At 49.2% G+C, this 14,139-nt stretch overlaps 1 protein-coding gene across 1 annotated transcript in view; it reads right to left on the bottom strand.

Annotated features, from left to right (window-relative positions):
- The window catches only part of FKBP9 (FKBP prolyl isomerase 9), a 44,701-nt gene that overhangs the window by 3,630 nt on the left and 26,932 nt on the right, over positions 1-14,139 (bottom strand). Inside the window, exons 7-8 of the mRNA XM_062178406.1 lie at positions 8,344-8,530; positions 2,402-2,547 (exon numbers count right to left, since the gene is read on the bottom strand). Coding sequence (XP_062034390.1) covers positions 2,402-2,547; positions 8,344-8,530 — 333 coding nt within the window. The remainder of the gene's footprint in view (positions 1-2,401; positions 2,548-8,343; positions 8,531-14,139) is intronic.

The following is a 14,139-nucleotide window of genomic DNA, read 5'->3' as shown; positions in this document are numbered from 1 at the left end:
CACCGGATTCTGTCCCGGTTGCCCCTCTTCCAGTCCAGCTCTCTGCTGTGGCCAGGGAGTGCAGTGGAGGATGGCCCAAGTGCTTGGGCCCTGCACCCCATGGGAGACCAGGAGAAGCACCTGGCTCCTGGCTTCCGATCAGCGCGGTGCGCCGGCCGCGGCGCACTGGCCGCGGCGGCCATTGGAGGGTGAACCAACGGCAAAGGAAGACCTTTCTCTCTGTCTCTCTCTCTCTCACTGTCCACTCTGCCTGTCAAAAAAAAAAAAAAAAAAAAAAAAAAGAAGGCAAAGAGGGCCAGCAGGTTAAGCTGCCACCTAAAATGCAAGATCCCATGTCAGAGCGCTGGTTCGAGTCCCCGCTGCTCTGCTTCTGATCCAGATCCCTGCTAATGTGTCTGGGAAGGCAACAGAAGATGGCCCAGGTACTTGGACCCCGCCACCCATGCGGGAGACCCAGATGGAGTTCCTGGCCCTGCCCCAAGCATTGCAGCCATTTGAGGATTGAACCAATGGAGAGAAGATCTCCCTCCCTGGTCTCTTTCTCTCTAACTCTGCCTTTCAAATAAAATAAAATAAATCTCTTTTAAAACTGAGATTAAATGCGATCAGGGTACATTGCATATAACATATGACAGGAATGGATTCATTACACTTGAGTTTCATTTTATATAAAAACTAAGTGTGTGCACATATAAATTACATGTTTATGTGCAATACAGATTGGGAGAAAATGTATTTCTTAAATGTGGCTTTGTGAAAAACGTTTGAAAGCCAGTAGTAGGCACTATAATGGTGGAACTTGTGAGTAAATCTTACAGCAGAACTGGAAAAAGATGATCTAAGATTTGGCTGCAAATACAAATTCCAGAAAAGTACGATGTTACTTTCAAACAATTTGTGAGGGGCTAGCACTGTGGTGTAGTGGGCTAAGCCTCCACCTGCAGGGCCGGCATCCCATATGGGCGCCGGTTCGAGTCCTGGCTGCTCCACTTCCAATCCAGCTCTCTGCTATTTCCTAGAAAAGCAGTGGAGCATGGCCCAAGTCCTTGGGCCCCTGCACCCGCATGGGAGACCTGGAAGAAGCTCCTGGCTCCTGGCTTCGAATCAGCCCAGGTCTGGCTGTTGTGGCCATTTGGGGAGTGAACCAGCGGATGGAAGACCTTTTTCTCTGTCTCGCCCTCTCTCTATCTGTAACTCTACCTCTCAAATAAATAATAAAATATTTTTTAAAAATTTGTGGAAAATGAGATTAAATGATAAGTTTATTTGGATGCTTCATAATACCATTTTTCACTAATTTTATAAAAATTCCTTTCATATATAGTATGAGCTTGAAAGAAATTATGTCAGTTTGTGAATATATAATATACTATATATTATTCACAATTATATATTACAAGTAAATGTATTATATCTATTTATAGTAGATAGCAAAAAAAATTTTTTAAAGATTTATTTATTTATTATTTGGAAGTCAGAGTTTGAGAGGAGAGACAGAGAGATCTTCTGTCCACTGGTTCACTCACTTCCAAATGGCTACAATGGCCAGACCCTGGGCTGGTCCAAAGCCAGGAACCAGAAGCTTCTTCCACTTCTCCCACATGGGTACAGTGGCCCAAGCTCTTGGGCCATCTTCTACTGCTTTCCCAGGACATAGCAGAGAGCTGGATCAGAAGTGGAGCAGCTGGGACTCAAACCGGCACCTATATGGGATGCCGGCACTGCAGGTGGCAGCTGTACCCGCTGTGCCACAGCACCGGCCCCCACAGATAAATTCTTAAAGGGTAACACAATATATTTTTTAAAAGGTTTCTTCTGGGATTGGTGGGAGGGGCAGATAGAACTTTTATAATTATTTAAAAAGAAAAAGAAAATCAACCCCAAGTGCCAATCACTCTTAGAAGCTGTCACTCCCAGCTCCTCCACCTCCAGACCCTGGAAGGAGGGGGTCTCACATCCCCACGAGGGGGACACATCCTGGCTGACATCGTGAAATGAAACATTCTCTATGTGAGGGTGCCCTGAAAATGGTGTTTCCGGAACTTGAAACTAATGTCTAACAGGAAACCGTCTTGCACGGCTTTCAGGCCCAGGAGAAGTGAAAGCAGAGGCCTAGAGCACTCCACCTGCCCCATGGAGTGGTTCTAGAAGGCAGGTGCCCAGGCAATCACGCAGCCGGCCCCTCCGAGGCATTGGCCTCACAGGGTCTGAAGATCTGTGCTGAGTTCACCGAGCCCGTTCTTTCCCAGGAGGGCCCACAGAACTGACGGGGGTCTTTAAAAAAAGTGCTAAATAATTGACAAAGGAGAACCCACAGACCTTCTGGGTTTTCAATGGAAGAGGCATAGCATGTTCTAACAACAGTACCCCAAAACCCACATGAGTCCCGCGGTTCACTCACCCACGCCGGCCTCGCCGTAGCCCAGGTGGGGAGGGATGATCACTGTGCGCTTCTCCCCAACGCACATCTCTCGGAGGCCCATGTCCATTCCCAGCACGACTTGTCCAGACCCCAAAACGATATTGTAAGTCTTGCCTAAATTCCACCTGAAAACAGAAAGAGCCCCGCGTTAGATCACCACCCACTGCTGATTGGAGCTGTTCTGGTGAGAAAAATATCGCTTTTAGGATCTTTCTGCCAAAGCCACATAACCCCCACCTGATCGTAAGGGGACACCCAATCAACCCAATCTGAGACACACCTGCCTTGGGGCCAGCGCTGTGGCCTAGTGGGTAAAGCTGCGCCTGCAATACTGGCATCCCATATGGACACCAGTTCGAGTCCCGGCTGCTCCACTTCCAATCCAGCTCCCTGCTAATGGCCTGGGAAAACAGAAGACGGCTCACGTGCTTGGGCCCCTGCACCCACATGGGAGACCTGGAAGAAGCTCTGAGCTCTTGGCTTTGGCTTGGCATATCCCTGGTGGTTGTGGCCATCTGAGGAGTAAACCAGTGGATGGAAGATCTCTCTCTGTAACTCTGCCTTTCAAATAAATTTAAAAAACAACAACCCTGGCCTGTAACCATCAAGGCCATGACTTCAAGACAGGGGATTGTTCAGAGCAAGGAACAGACTGGGATGGAAGCCCTGGCTATAGTCTGTTCTGAATAGCTGATAAAACTAAGATGGGGCTGAGAAAATTGAATGGGAAAATAAAAACCAGATTAGTCAAGGACTTCACGTCTCTTGATAATAAATCTTTGCTGTTTAAGCCAAAAAACAAAGATCAAAACTAAAATGGGGTGTGAAGGTTAAACTGTGGTATGGGTTGGGTATCTCTAATCCAAAACTCCAAAACTGGAAACCTTTTAAAAGATTTATTTACTTATTTATTTGAAAGACAGAGAGAGAGAGAGAAAGAGAGGGTGGGAGACCTTCCATCTGCTGATTCACTCCCCAGACGGCAGCAACAGCTGGGGCCAGGCCAGACAGACCAGGAGTCCAGAACTCCATCTGGGTCTCCGAGATGGGTGGCAGGGGCCCAAGCACTCGGGCCGTCTTCCACTGCTTTCCCAGGCACACCAGCACCAGCAGGACGTTGGATAAGAAGCCAAGGAGCTGGAACTCAAACTGCACTCCGCTGTGGGATGCCCGTGTCACAAGCGGCTGCACCACGACGCCAAACCCTACGCAATATTTTTAAACAATGTTGTATATAAGAAAGTTCCACGTGTGTGTCATGTGCAGTTTCGGAGAAATTTTGGATTCAGGATTTTCAAATTAGGGATGTGCCACTTGCATAATGAAGCTATGATGCCACGTGGCGGATTCAGCAAGCCCTGAACTTGAATCCTGGTTCTGCCACTTGACTTCCTTATCTATGAAGTGGAGGTAACAACGGCTATCTCATGGGGATGTTGCACATCACAAATAACATAATATGCTTGGCACAGAGGAGGGCAAACAAAGGGCTCAGTAAAAGGCGGCCTTGAGAGTATCAGCAGCTCCTGCCTTGAGTCTGGGATACCACAACGACCCACAGAATTTAATTACCCTTGACGCTCACAGACCCCAGGAACCCAAATAAAAAATAAATAAAGGTGGGCCCTGGCATGTCAATCACTTCTGAAAAACAACTCTATCTTTAAATCTCCAGCTTTCTTATTGCATTCTAAAGGCCAAGAGAGGGTATGTTCTGGAATGCCAGGAGAAGCGGCCCCCGGTGTCCCCTGATGCCCACCAGCACACCAGCAGGTCGTGGGGCAGCCCCTTGGGGTCACATCCCCATTTCAGGCTTCCCACCCTCTCCAGGGCCGAGAGCTGCCACCTCTCTCTTCCCCCAGCTGGTCCCGCCAGCCGCCTGCTTGTCTGCAGCTAGCAAACCAAAACCGGTCCATGTTTGCTCTACTAGGGACAAAACTGAAACAGAGCAAACTTGGCATGGTGCACTTGGCTGGAGGCCCTTGGGAGGGAGCCACCCTTTGTCCCCAGCCACCCACCCCTTCCTTGTCAGCAGCACGGAGGAGCTCTTACAATGCCTTGCTTCAGGAACCAACCCAAGGACTACTGGGTTTCAAGTCTTCACAGAGTATTCTAGAACTGGGTCAACATCTGAATGTTTGTTCCTCCCTGAGGCCAGTTTAAACACGCACACATTAAGGAAATCCTCCAGGCAAACAGTTCGTTTCCAGGTGTCAGCTCTGAATACACCTTGGTCCTTTCATTACTTTGTAGAATGTTATTTATTTGAAAGGCAGAGAGACAGAGACAGAGAAAGAGAGAGAGGTCTTCATCTACCAGTTCACTCTCCAAATGCCCACAACAGCCAGGGCAAGGCCAGGCTGAAGCCAAGGAGCCAGGAACTCCATCAAGGTCTCCCACGTGGGTGGTAGAGACCCAAGTACTTGAGCCCTCACCTGCTGCCTCCCACTGTGCGCGTTCACAGGAAGCTGGAACCGAAGCAGAGCCAGGACTCAAAACAGGCTCTCCGATACGGGATGCAGGTGTCCCAGGCAGTGTCCTGCCCCTATTAGCTCGCTTCAGCCAGTTCTCAAACACTCCCTCGCTCCTGTGTGCTCCCCGGCTGCTTCCTGATCACATCTGTCCTGCACCCTGGGTGCCCTTCGCCCTCCCTGCTCTCCGCCCATGCCCCCTTCTCCTCTCAGCAGCAGCTTCGCGTCCTGGCCCTAGCGACCAAGAGCTCAGCTCAGCTTCTGCCTCATGGCTTACTGTACCCTTGCGGCACTGGAGGTGGGACCAGGTGGGCAGGCACCTGTCACGCTGCCACGATTCCCTCCTTCTGAGGCTTACACCAGAAGAGCCTGGCAAAGGCACCTGGCTGCTGCTTTTCAGGGCAGCTTTACACACACCACCAGACACTGCGGTGAGCGTCTGGCCAAGCTGTTAAGATGCCCATGTCCCAGAGCGCTTGGATTTGACTCCTGGCTCAGGCCCTGACTCCAGATTCCTGCTAATGCAGACCCTGGGAGGCAGCAGCGGTGGCTCCTGCTGCCCACGTGGGAGACCTGGACTGGGTTCCCAGTTCTCAGCTTCAGCCCAGCCCAGCCCTGGCCATTACAGGCACTCGGAGAGTGAACCAACAGATGGGAGCTCTCTCTCTTTAACAAAAGACCTTCAAGGCACAAAATGAAGCTTCTCATGGGAGGTAGGAGGCTGCAGCACGTGTCCACAGAGTGCCTGGTGAGGCCGCTGTTCCACCGACACACACAAAGGCCAGAAGACTCTCCCCTCCTCCCGCAGGAACCCAGCACACACACAAAGGAATCCCTTTGTTCCCCTCTCAGCACTAGGAGCTCCAGACAGGAACAGGAAGGTCACAGAGAGCAGTGACAGCAACCACTGACCATGCAGCCAACTGTGGCCTTGTCACCACTTCTCCTGGGTGAGCTCACTTGATGTGCAAAGCAGCCGGGAGCCATGCCTCCTCCTGCTGCCCTGTGCACTTCCAATGCCCTGGGGCTGGGATTTCTTTTCAAGGAGGTTTGTTTCAGCCTGGTCCCTAAAATCTGGGCCTGAGAAGCCATATGTCTTTTTCATTGAATCTAAAATGCGTATTTTTTTCACTCTTAACCTCTCTGTAATTAGGATACATTACATGATTAATAGTACATTAGTATTATTGGGCAGCATTTTAACTAAAGATTCAAAAATCATGTTTCAATCAAGCAGTGCATTTTACACTTTTTGAAATCTGTTGAATGCATTACTCTCCAGAACCTCAGAGCCCCAGAGAAAATGCTCTGGAGAATATGTCCCTGGGGCGTCTCTGTGACTCTCAGCCAGAAGCTGGAAGGCAGAGGGACATGAGGGAGACAGGAGGGCCTTTCATAACTAGAATAAAAATACAATTTTTTCATATAAATTCAAAAATAATTTTTATAAAAATTGCCCCTTTACTGCCCCAAGACCAAACTTAAGAACCTAAGTCAGCTCAGTACAAAAATGGATGTACTCATATAGAAATATAAACAAAGGCTGTGGGTAGGTATTTTTTTTTTTAAGATTTATTTATTTATTTGAAAGGCAGAATTAGAGAGAGAAAGGGAGGGACAGAGAGAGAGAGAGAGAGAGAGAGAGAGATATCTTCCATCTGCTGGTTCACTCCCCAGTGGCTAGAGCTGGGCCAGTCTGAAGCCAGGAACCAGGAGTTTCTTCTGGGTCTCCCATGTATATGCAGGGGCCCTAGGATTTGGGTCATCTTTCACTGCTTTCCCAGGTGCATTAGCAGGGAACTGGATTGGAAGTGGGGCAGGTGGGACTTGGACTCAAACAGGCGCCCATATGGGATGCTGGCATTGCAGGCCAGGGCTTTAACAGTGCCACAGCGCCGGCCCCTGTGGGTAGGTATTTGATGTGGTTAAGACACCACCTGGGGCACCCACATCCTATATGGTAGTGCTTGCTCCCTCTGCTTCTAATCCAGCTTCCTGGTAATGTGCATCTAGGAGGCAGCGGCTGACAGTTCAAGCAGTTGAGTCCCTGCCACCCACCTGGGAGACAGGGATTGCGTTCTCGGCTCCTGGCTTCAGCCTGTCCCGGCTCTGGCTGTTGCAGACATTTGGGGAGTGAACCAGTGGATGGAAGATCGTTCTTTATCTTTCTCTGTCCATCTATCTACCTTTCAAATAAAATTTTACAAAATAAATACAAAAAAAGAAAGGCTGAAAATGTTAACTTAGAGACAAATCTGGAGATTCAGACACACAGAGGCAAGGCTCCTGTACATTCATTACTCTGTTGTTATTTCATATCCTTTCATATCATCTCACTCAAGTAATATATTTACAAAATGTTCCTTTTGTGCTATGCTCTGGGCTAGATGCAAGGAATGAAAGTATAAATAAATACATAGACCCATACAGGGAGAGAAACAATAATAAATAACTAAAGGACAAGTAATACATTAAGTGTTAGGAGGCTACAGAAGCAGGAGCAATTGATTCTTCTAGAAACTAAGGAAAGATTTTGAGGCAACAGAGGGCATTTAAGCCAGGGCAGAGTTGGCCAGAAGAAAGGGGCGAGCAGTGCACAACCTGCGCCACTGTGTGCAGCAGCTGTGGGCAGTGGAAGATGAGCTTCAGCAGAAGTGACTGGTGCAGAATGGGGAGAAGGGGGAGAGCACTTGAGAGCATGAGCGGGAGCACCAGAGCGCTTCCACCTGCTGCTTCACTCCTCAGAGGCCCGGGAACCAGGAACACAATGGGGCCTCCCACGTGGGTGTGCAGGGTCTCAATCACGTGAGCCACCCTTGTTGTCGTCCAGGGTCTGCATCAGCAGGGAGTTGGAATCAGGAGCCAGAGCTGGGGATGGAACCCAGGCACTCTGATGAGAGATATGGGAATCTTAACAGCTAAGGCTAAACACCTGCTCCTGTAGGGCAGAATTTAAAGACAGCAGTTATGGGACCAGTGTTGTGGCAAAGTAGGTTAAGTCTGCTGCTCCACTTCTGATCCAGCTCCCTGGTTATGCTCCTGGGAAAGCAGCAGCAGATGGCCTAAGTACTTGGGCTCTTTGCCACTCATAATGTGGCCATTTAGGGAGTGAACCAGTGGATGAAAAAATCTGTCTGTCCTTCTCTCTCTCAAGTAAATAAAATAACTCCTGAAAAACAAATGAACAATAAAGACAGCATTCATATGATGAGATCTGCTTTGCCAAAAGACAATGTTCCAGAGTAAGAAATGGCCCAGCCCAGGGAAGAAGGAGTTAATGGGAAACTGGGAGAAGAATGCACTTGAGCAGTGTGCTGGGCTTGGGCAGTGCACTGGGAAGGCAGGAGAGGAACGCTCTCACCAGCATCTGATATAAAGACAGGAGAGCGGGTGCCACCCCAGCCTGTGTCCCACCCGGCTCACTCCCGCCGGCTTCCCAGGCAGCCTTACGTGGAGTCCAGCAGGGTCCCATCAAGAAGCGAGGCGTTGTAGTGATACTTGAGGTAATCCCCCTTCTTACTCAGCACCGAGCAGTTGGGGGGCTTGTAGTGCGAGGTGATGCTGATGGAGTCCGAGGGGTTGTGGAAGTCGATCACGTGGATGTCAAACACCAGCACCGCGGAGCCAGGGATATTCCCTAAGGGTCACAGGCGGGTGTGAGTGAATGGACAGACTCCAGGCTGCCGCGCATGTGCCTCCCACCCCCCCAGTGGCAGCAAAGCCCTCCAGTGGGGAACACACAACCCAGAGATGAAACCCTAGGGTAGGACAACGAGGCTGAAAGGGTGGTCAGAAGTAGGCTAGTCTTCACCTTACACCTGAGGAACCCGAGGCACGGATTTCTCTGGGGCATGCAGTTTAGACTGGCGGGACTGCCCTATGGAATCGCATTCAGCCTCAAAGGGGCAGGGCTAAGCAGATCACAGGTGAGGAATGACAAGCCCAGAAAATTAACGTTTGCACCTGCCCCCCTTGGAATAAGAAGTGAGATGAAAAACCCAGCTTTCTTCCGTCCACTAGTTCACTCTCTAAATGGCCTCAATGGCTGGGACTGGTTGAGGCAGAAACCAGGAGCCTATAACTCGCTTCAGGTCTCCTACATGGATGGCAGGGGCACAAGCACTTGGGTCATCCTCTGCTGCCTTCCCAGGCACACCGGCAGGAAGCTGGATCAGAAGCAGGAGCAGCCAGGACTCAAACCACACTACAATGTGGGACTCCGGTGTTGCAAAAAGGAAGGAGCCCCTGGACCACCTGGACTAACCTGCTGTACCACAATGCCAGTCCCAGGATGTGGATTATATCACAAGAAAAAAATTAACTTCTCTCCTAGGTATATATCCAAAAGAATTGAGTTTTGAACAGTATATGTACACCAATGTTTACAGCAGCACTAGTTACAACGGCCAAAAGGCTGCAGCACTCTGTGTCCCATGGACAGGTGAATGAACAAAAAACTGAGGTATATAATGGAACATTATACAATCCATTCAGCCACAAAAAGAAATGAAATCTTCATCCAGAAATAGGAGTAAAATTTACTAGCCAAAAAAGGGACGAAATTTTGATATATGCTAAAATATGGATGGACCTTGAAAACATTATGCTACGTAAAATAAGCCACACACAGAGGATGTATTTTGTGTAACTCCACTCACATGAAGTGCCTAGAGGAAGCAAATCCGTGGATTGGGAAAGTACAGTTCTGGTAGCCAGGAGAATGGGGAGTTCCTAAGTGATGGGTTGAGTTTACGTTGGCAGTGGTGAGAGTTGGGTAGAGAAGGCAGTGATGGTTACTGAATATATTTAATGCTACTCAATTGTACACTTAAAGATAGTTAAGGCACTTAACCGAGAGGTCAGGACACTCACATTCCGCCCTGGAGGGTCTGAGGCCTGGCTCCAGCTTCTGACTCCAGTTTCCTACTAATGCAGGCCCTGGAAAGCCTCACTCATGGCTCAAGTAGTTGGATTCCTGGCCCTCATGTGGGGAACCTGGATTGTGTTCCTGGAGCCTAGCTCTGGCTGCAGCCCAGTCCTGGCCACTGTAGGCATTTGGGAAGTGAACCGGAAGATAGAGGCTCTCCCTATCTTCTTGCTTCTCAAATAAACTTTTTAGTAATAAAAATGTTATGTATATTTTATCACAGTAAAAATAATTAATTAATGTAATTCACCACATTCACAAAAGAAATCAGATGGTCCTCTCAAAAAAATAAAATCACTTGGGAGATTAAAAATCATGTCAATGTCCGGGCCCATGCTGAGATGGGAGCAGCTTATCCAGGGCAGTGGTCCAGACGCTCCCGGAGGACTCAGCACCGGCACCAAGGGTCCCCCTCTCCCTCCTGGGCCCTGTGAGCCCAGGGGATCCCCAGCTGTGAGCCGAATGGAAAGCTTCTCAAAGGTTTCCAGTTGTTTTCCCAGGAAACCTGGTTGAAGGAACACTATGTGAAATGGCCTAAGGGAGCATCTAACATTTTTTTTCTTTAAGATTAGAGGGGCTGGCACTGTGGCAATGCAGGCAATGCGACATCCCTTATTCATACTTTGTTCAAGACCTGGCTGCTCCACTTCCAATCCAGCTCCCGGCTAATGCACCTGGGAATGCAACAGAAGATGGCCCAAGTGCTTGGGCCCATGCACTCATGTGGGAGACCTGGAAGATGCTCCTGGCTCCTGGCTTTGGCTCGGCCGAGCCCAGTCATTGTGGCCATTTGGAGAGTGAACCAGTAGATGGAAGATCTCTCTTTCTCTGCCTCTCCTCTGTAACTCTGACATTCAAATAAATAAAATATTTTTTTTAAAAAAAGATGAATTTATTTTGGTGTAAAAAATTCTGAAATCCACGCATAGGAAAATATAACACCCCCTGCAGCTGCATTCAGGAGCGGGGCCTTTTCCGGGGCAACAAGGAGGAGCCCCTGGACCACGCACATCCTGGGGCTGGGGCATCAGCGTGTCGGGCGCTCTCCTGCTCCTCGGGCTGAAGGCTGCAGCACATGCATGCCAGCAGCTTCTAGGGCGGCTCACGCCCTGTGGGGTTACTACTGTCCTTAGCATTCAGTGTTTGTGAGCTCCTGGGGAGTTAACGTGAGTCAGACTACCAGCAGTCTGGACGCACAGGCACACGCACACAGCACTCAAGGGCATCAGCGAGGCCGTGAGCTCTGTGTGGGCAGGGAGTTTGGTTTGTTTTTCTTGCCGCTGAATTCCCCACACCTAGAGTTGGGTCTGGTCAGGAGGATGCTCAGTGAGTCTCTGGTGGACAGGTAAGCGGAGCCTCTGGGAATGCAGAGGCGGGGACCACACCTGGGGCTCCCCCAGGCAGCCCGCAGCTCTCCCACACCACCGCCCGAGCTCGCTCAGCTGTGACTCCTGGTGGTGCTGGGCTTCTGCTGGGAGCGCGGGGACTCTAGTGCTCAGCTCTCCGTGTATGAGGTCAGCAAGTCACTGCCTAGTGAGAACTCATTCTTGCTGTCCGCCTGTGACGCAGGAGGGTCATGTTCAGGCCCCATCACTGGTTAGCAAATGACTTCAGCTCTCTGCGCCTCACTGTTCTACCTCAGCGGTAGGATCAGTGGTTCAGATGACTAGCATTGAATGTGTTTGTGTGCTCAAGGTAAGCGCCTCCTCCTGTGATGCAGGCATCCCGTGCAGGGAACCTGTTCGAGTCCCGACTGCTCCACTCTGATCCAGCTCCCTGTTAATGTCCCTAGGAAAGCAGTGGAAGATGGCCAAGTGCTTGGGCCCCTGCCACCCACATGGGAGACTTGGATGGAGTTCCAGGCTCCTAGCTTCAGCCTGCCCCAGCCCCGGCTACTGCAGCCATTTGTGGAGTGAACCAGCAGATATAAGATATCTCTCTTTCTCCCTGTCTCTGTCTCAGTAACTCTGCCTTTAAAATAAACAAGCATATATATAAATAAATATATATGTAATATAAAATATATAAAAACATATAACTATATATATTTTATATATAAGTAGTATATATACTTATTATATATACAAGTAGTAATATGGAAGTTGGGTGGCAGCAAACCACTGAGGGAACGTTGCTTATACCTCTCTGTGGGCAGAACCCATGCTCTGTTTCAGGAATGCACGCCCACCCAAGCACCCTAATTTCAGGACTGACCATGTGGAACAAAGCAGACTGAAAACAGGTCTAGAACCTTTTCCAGAAAGCCTGTCCCTACCCCCTCCCCTGCACAGGAAGATGGCGGCAGTACAGGGAAATGCTGACGGAGGCAGAGCCCAGCAGTTCACTGCTCCCACAAGTATTTACTGAATGCACACTACATGCCTGGCCCTGCGTCTGTGGCGAGCGGAGATGCTCCTGATACCCGCCCCATCGGTCTCGAAAGGATCAGCCTTGTGTCCTGTGCCACGCCCACACGGAGCCCCGAGCACTGATGAGGGGAGGGCACAGCAGCACTCGGGTCTGACAGCCTCCCCCCATCCCACCCCCCTCACACCACCCCCATGCATATGATGCAGAAGGAAGCAGCCGCCTCAGGGCCAGGGAATGTATGAGTCTCTGGATGCTTCCAGAGCCCGAGATAATTCTTTGCAGAGCTCACATACTTGATAGAAAGCCAAAAGGAAAACAATCATTTAAGCGAATGTTTTCCATTAATGCATTCTTCTTAAACAAAGGACTCGATGGTCCTCAGGCCATAATGAAACAAGAATGCTCGGGAAGTTTCCATCTGTTTCTGTACGTAATTGGTTAGAAGTAGAAGTCTGTGTGATATAACACAGCAGCATCAAGACACTGGAAAAACAGGCACGAAGCAACCCCTGCTGAATGAATCCTTTAAAAATGTTTTGTAAGTTATTTATTTGAGAAGCAGAGAGAGACAGAGTGCTCCCATATAGCGGTTCACTCTCCAGACACTCACTATGGCCCCCACAATGGGGACCAAAGCTGGGAGCCAGCAACACAATCCAGGGCTTCCACGTGAATGGCAGAGACCAATACTTGACCAATCACCTAGCACTGCTGCCTCCCTGGGTCTGCATTAGCAGGGAGCTGGAATTGGAGGCTGGGGCCGATTACCAGGATCCAGGCACTCTGAAATGGGACGTGGATCTTCAACAGGTGGGCCAAACACCTGTCCCTTTTTTCTCTTTGAATTTTATACTTTTTGTGTGTTAAATGTATCTTCAGCTATGATCTGCTGGGGCTTAATAATCAGAAATTTAAATCAGTGATAAAAACTGTTTCTCTATGGGACACCTTAGTTTCCAAACACTTGATGTTTCTTAGATCTTCCAGGATGAAGCCTACTGGGAAAATGCCCCAGATTGATGCATTACATCAGCAGAAATCAGAAAACGGTTAATAAGATGAATGTGCATGGTCAGCAAAGCCAGCCAGAATACCACCAGCAGAGTTTTCAAAAGCAAAATAAACACTGAATTGGGGCTGGTGTGGTGATGCACAGGGCAGGTTAAGATGCCACTTGTAATGCCAGCATCCCATGTCAGAGAGCTGGTTAGTCTTGCCTGTTCTGCTTCCAATCCAGCTCTAGGCAGACCAAGTACCTGCCACCCAAGTGGGCAGCCCAGATAGAGTTCCGGGCTCCTGCCATTGGCCTGGATCAGCCCAGGCCACTGTGGCCATTTGGAGAGCGAACCAGCAGATGGAAGATTCTCTCTTCCTCTCTCCTTCCCTCTCTCTGTCATTCTGCCTTTCAAATAAACAAAAAAATCTAAATAAATAAATAAATGCTACATCAATTTATTCCTAAGCAAGTAAACAAAAAATTGTCCATGAGGAGCTGGCACTGTGGCAAAGCAGGTAAAGGTGCCACCTGCAGTGCCAGCACCCTATATGGGTGCTGGTTCGAGTCCCAGCTGATCCTCTTCCGATCCAGCTCTCTGCTATGGCCTGGAAAAGCAGTAGAAGATGGCCCAAGTCCTTGGGGCCCTGCACCTGCATAGGAGACCTGGAAGAAGCTCCTGGCTCCTGGATTTGGATTGGTACAGTTCTGGTCATTGTGGCCATTTGGGGAGCAAACCAGCAGATGGAAGACTTCTCTCTTGTTCTCTCTGCCTGTGCCTCTCTGCCTTTCTGTCTCTCCTCTGTCTGCCTCTCAAATAAATACAAATAAATAAATTAAAATGTAAAGTCATACCAATAACAGAAGTTGACTACAGAAAAACAAAATACAGATAAACAAGAAAACAAGAATCTCTCATAATGCTATTATCCAGAAATAAACATTGTCAATGTTC

The sequence above is a fragment of the Lepus europaeus genome, chromosome 20, assembly GCF_033115175.1.
Source record: "Lepus europaeus isolate LE1 chromosome 20, mLepTim1.pri, whole genome shotgun sequence".
Classification (NCBI taxonomy): domain Eukaryota; kingdom Metazoa; phylum Chordata; class Mammalia; order Lagomorpha; family Leporidae; genus Lepus; species Lepus europaeus.
The sequence above is the reverse complement of the archived record's forward strand: the minus strand, read 5'-3'. Positions and strand labels throughout refer to the sequence as shown.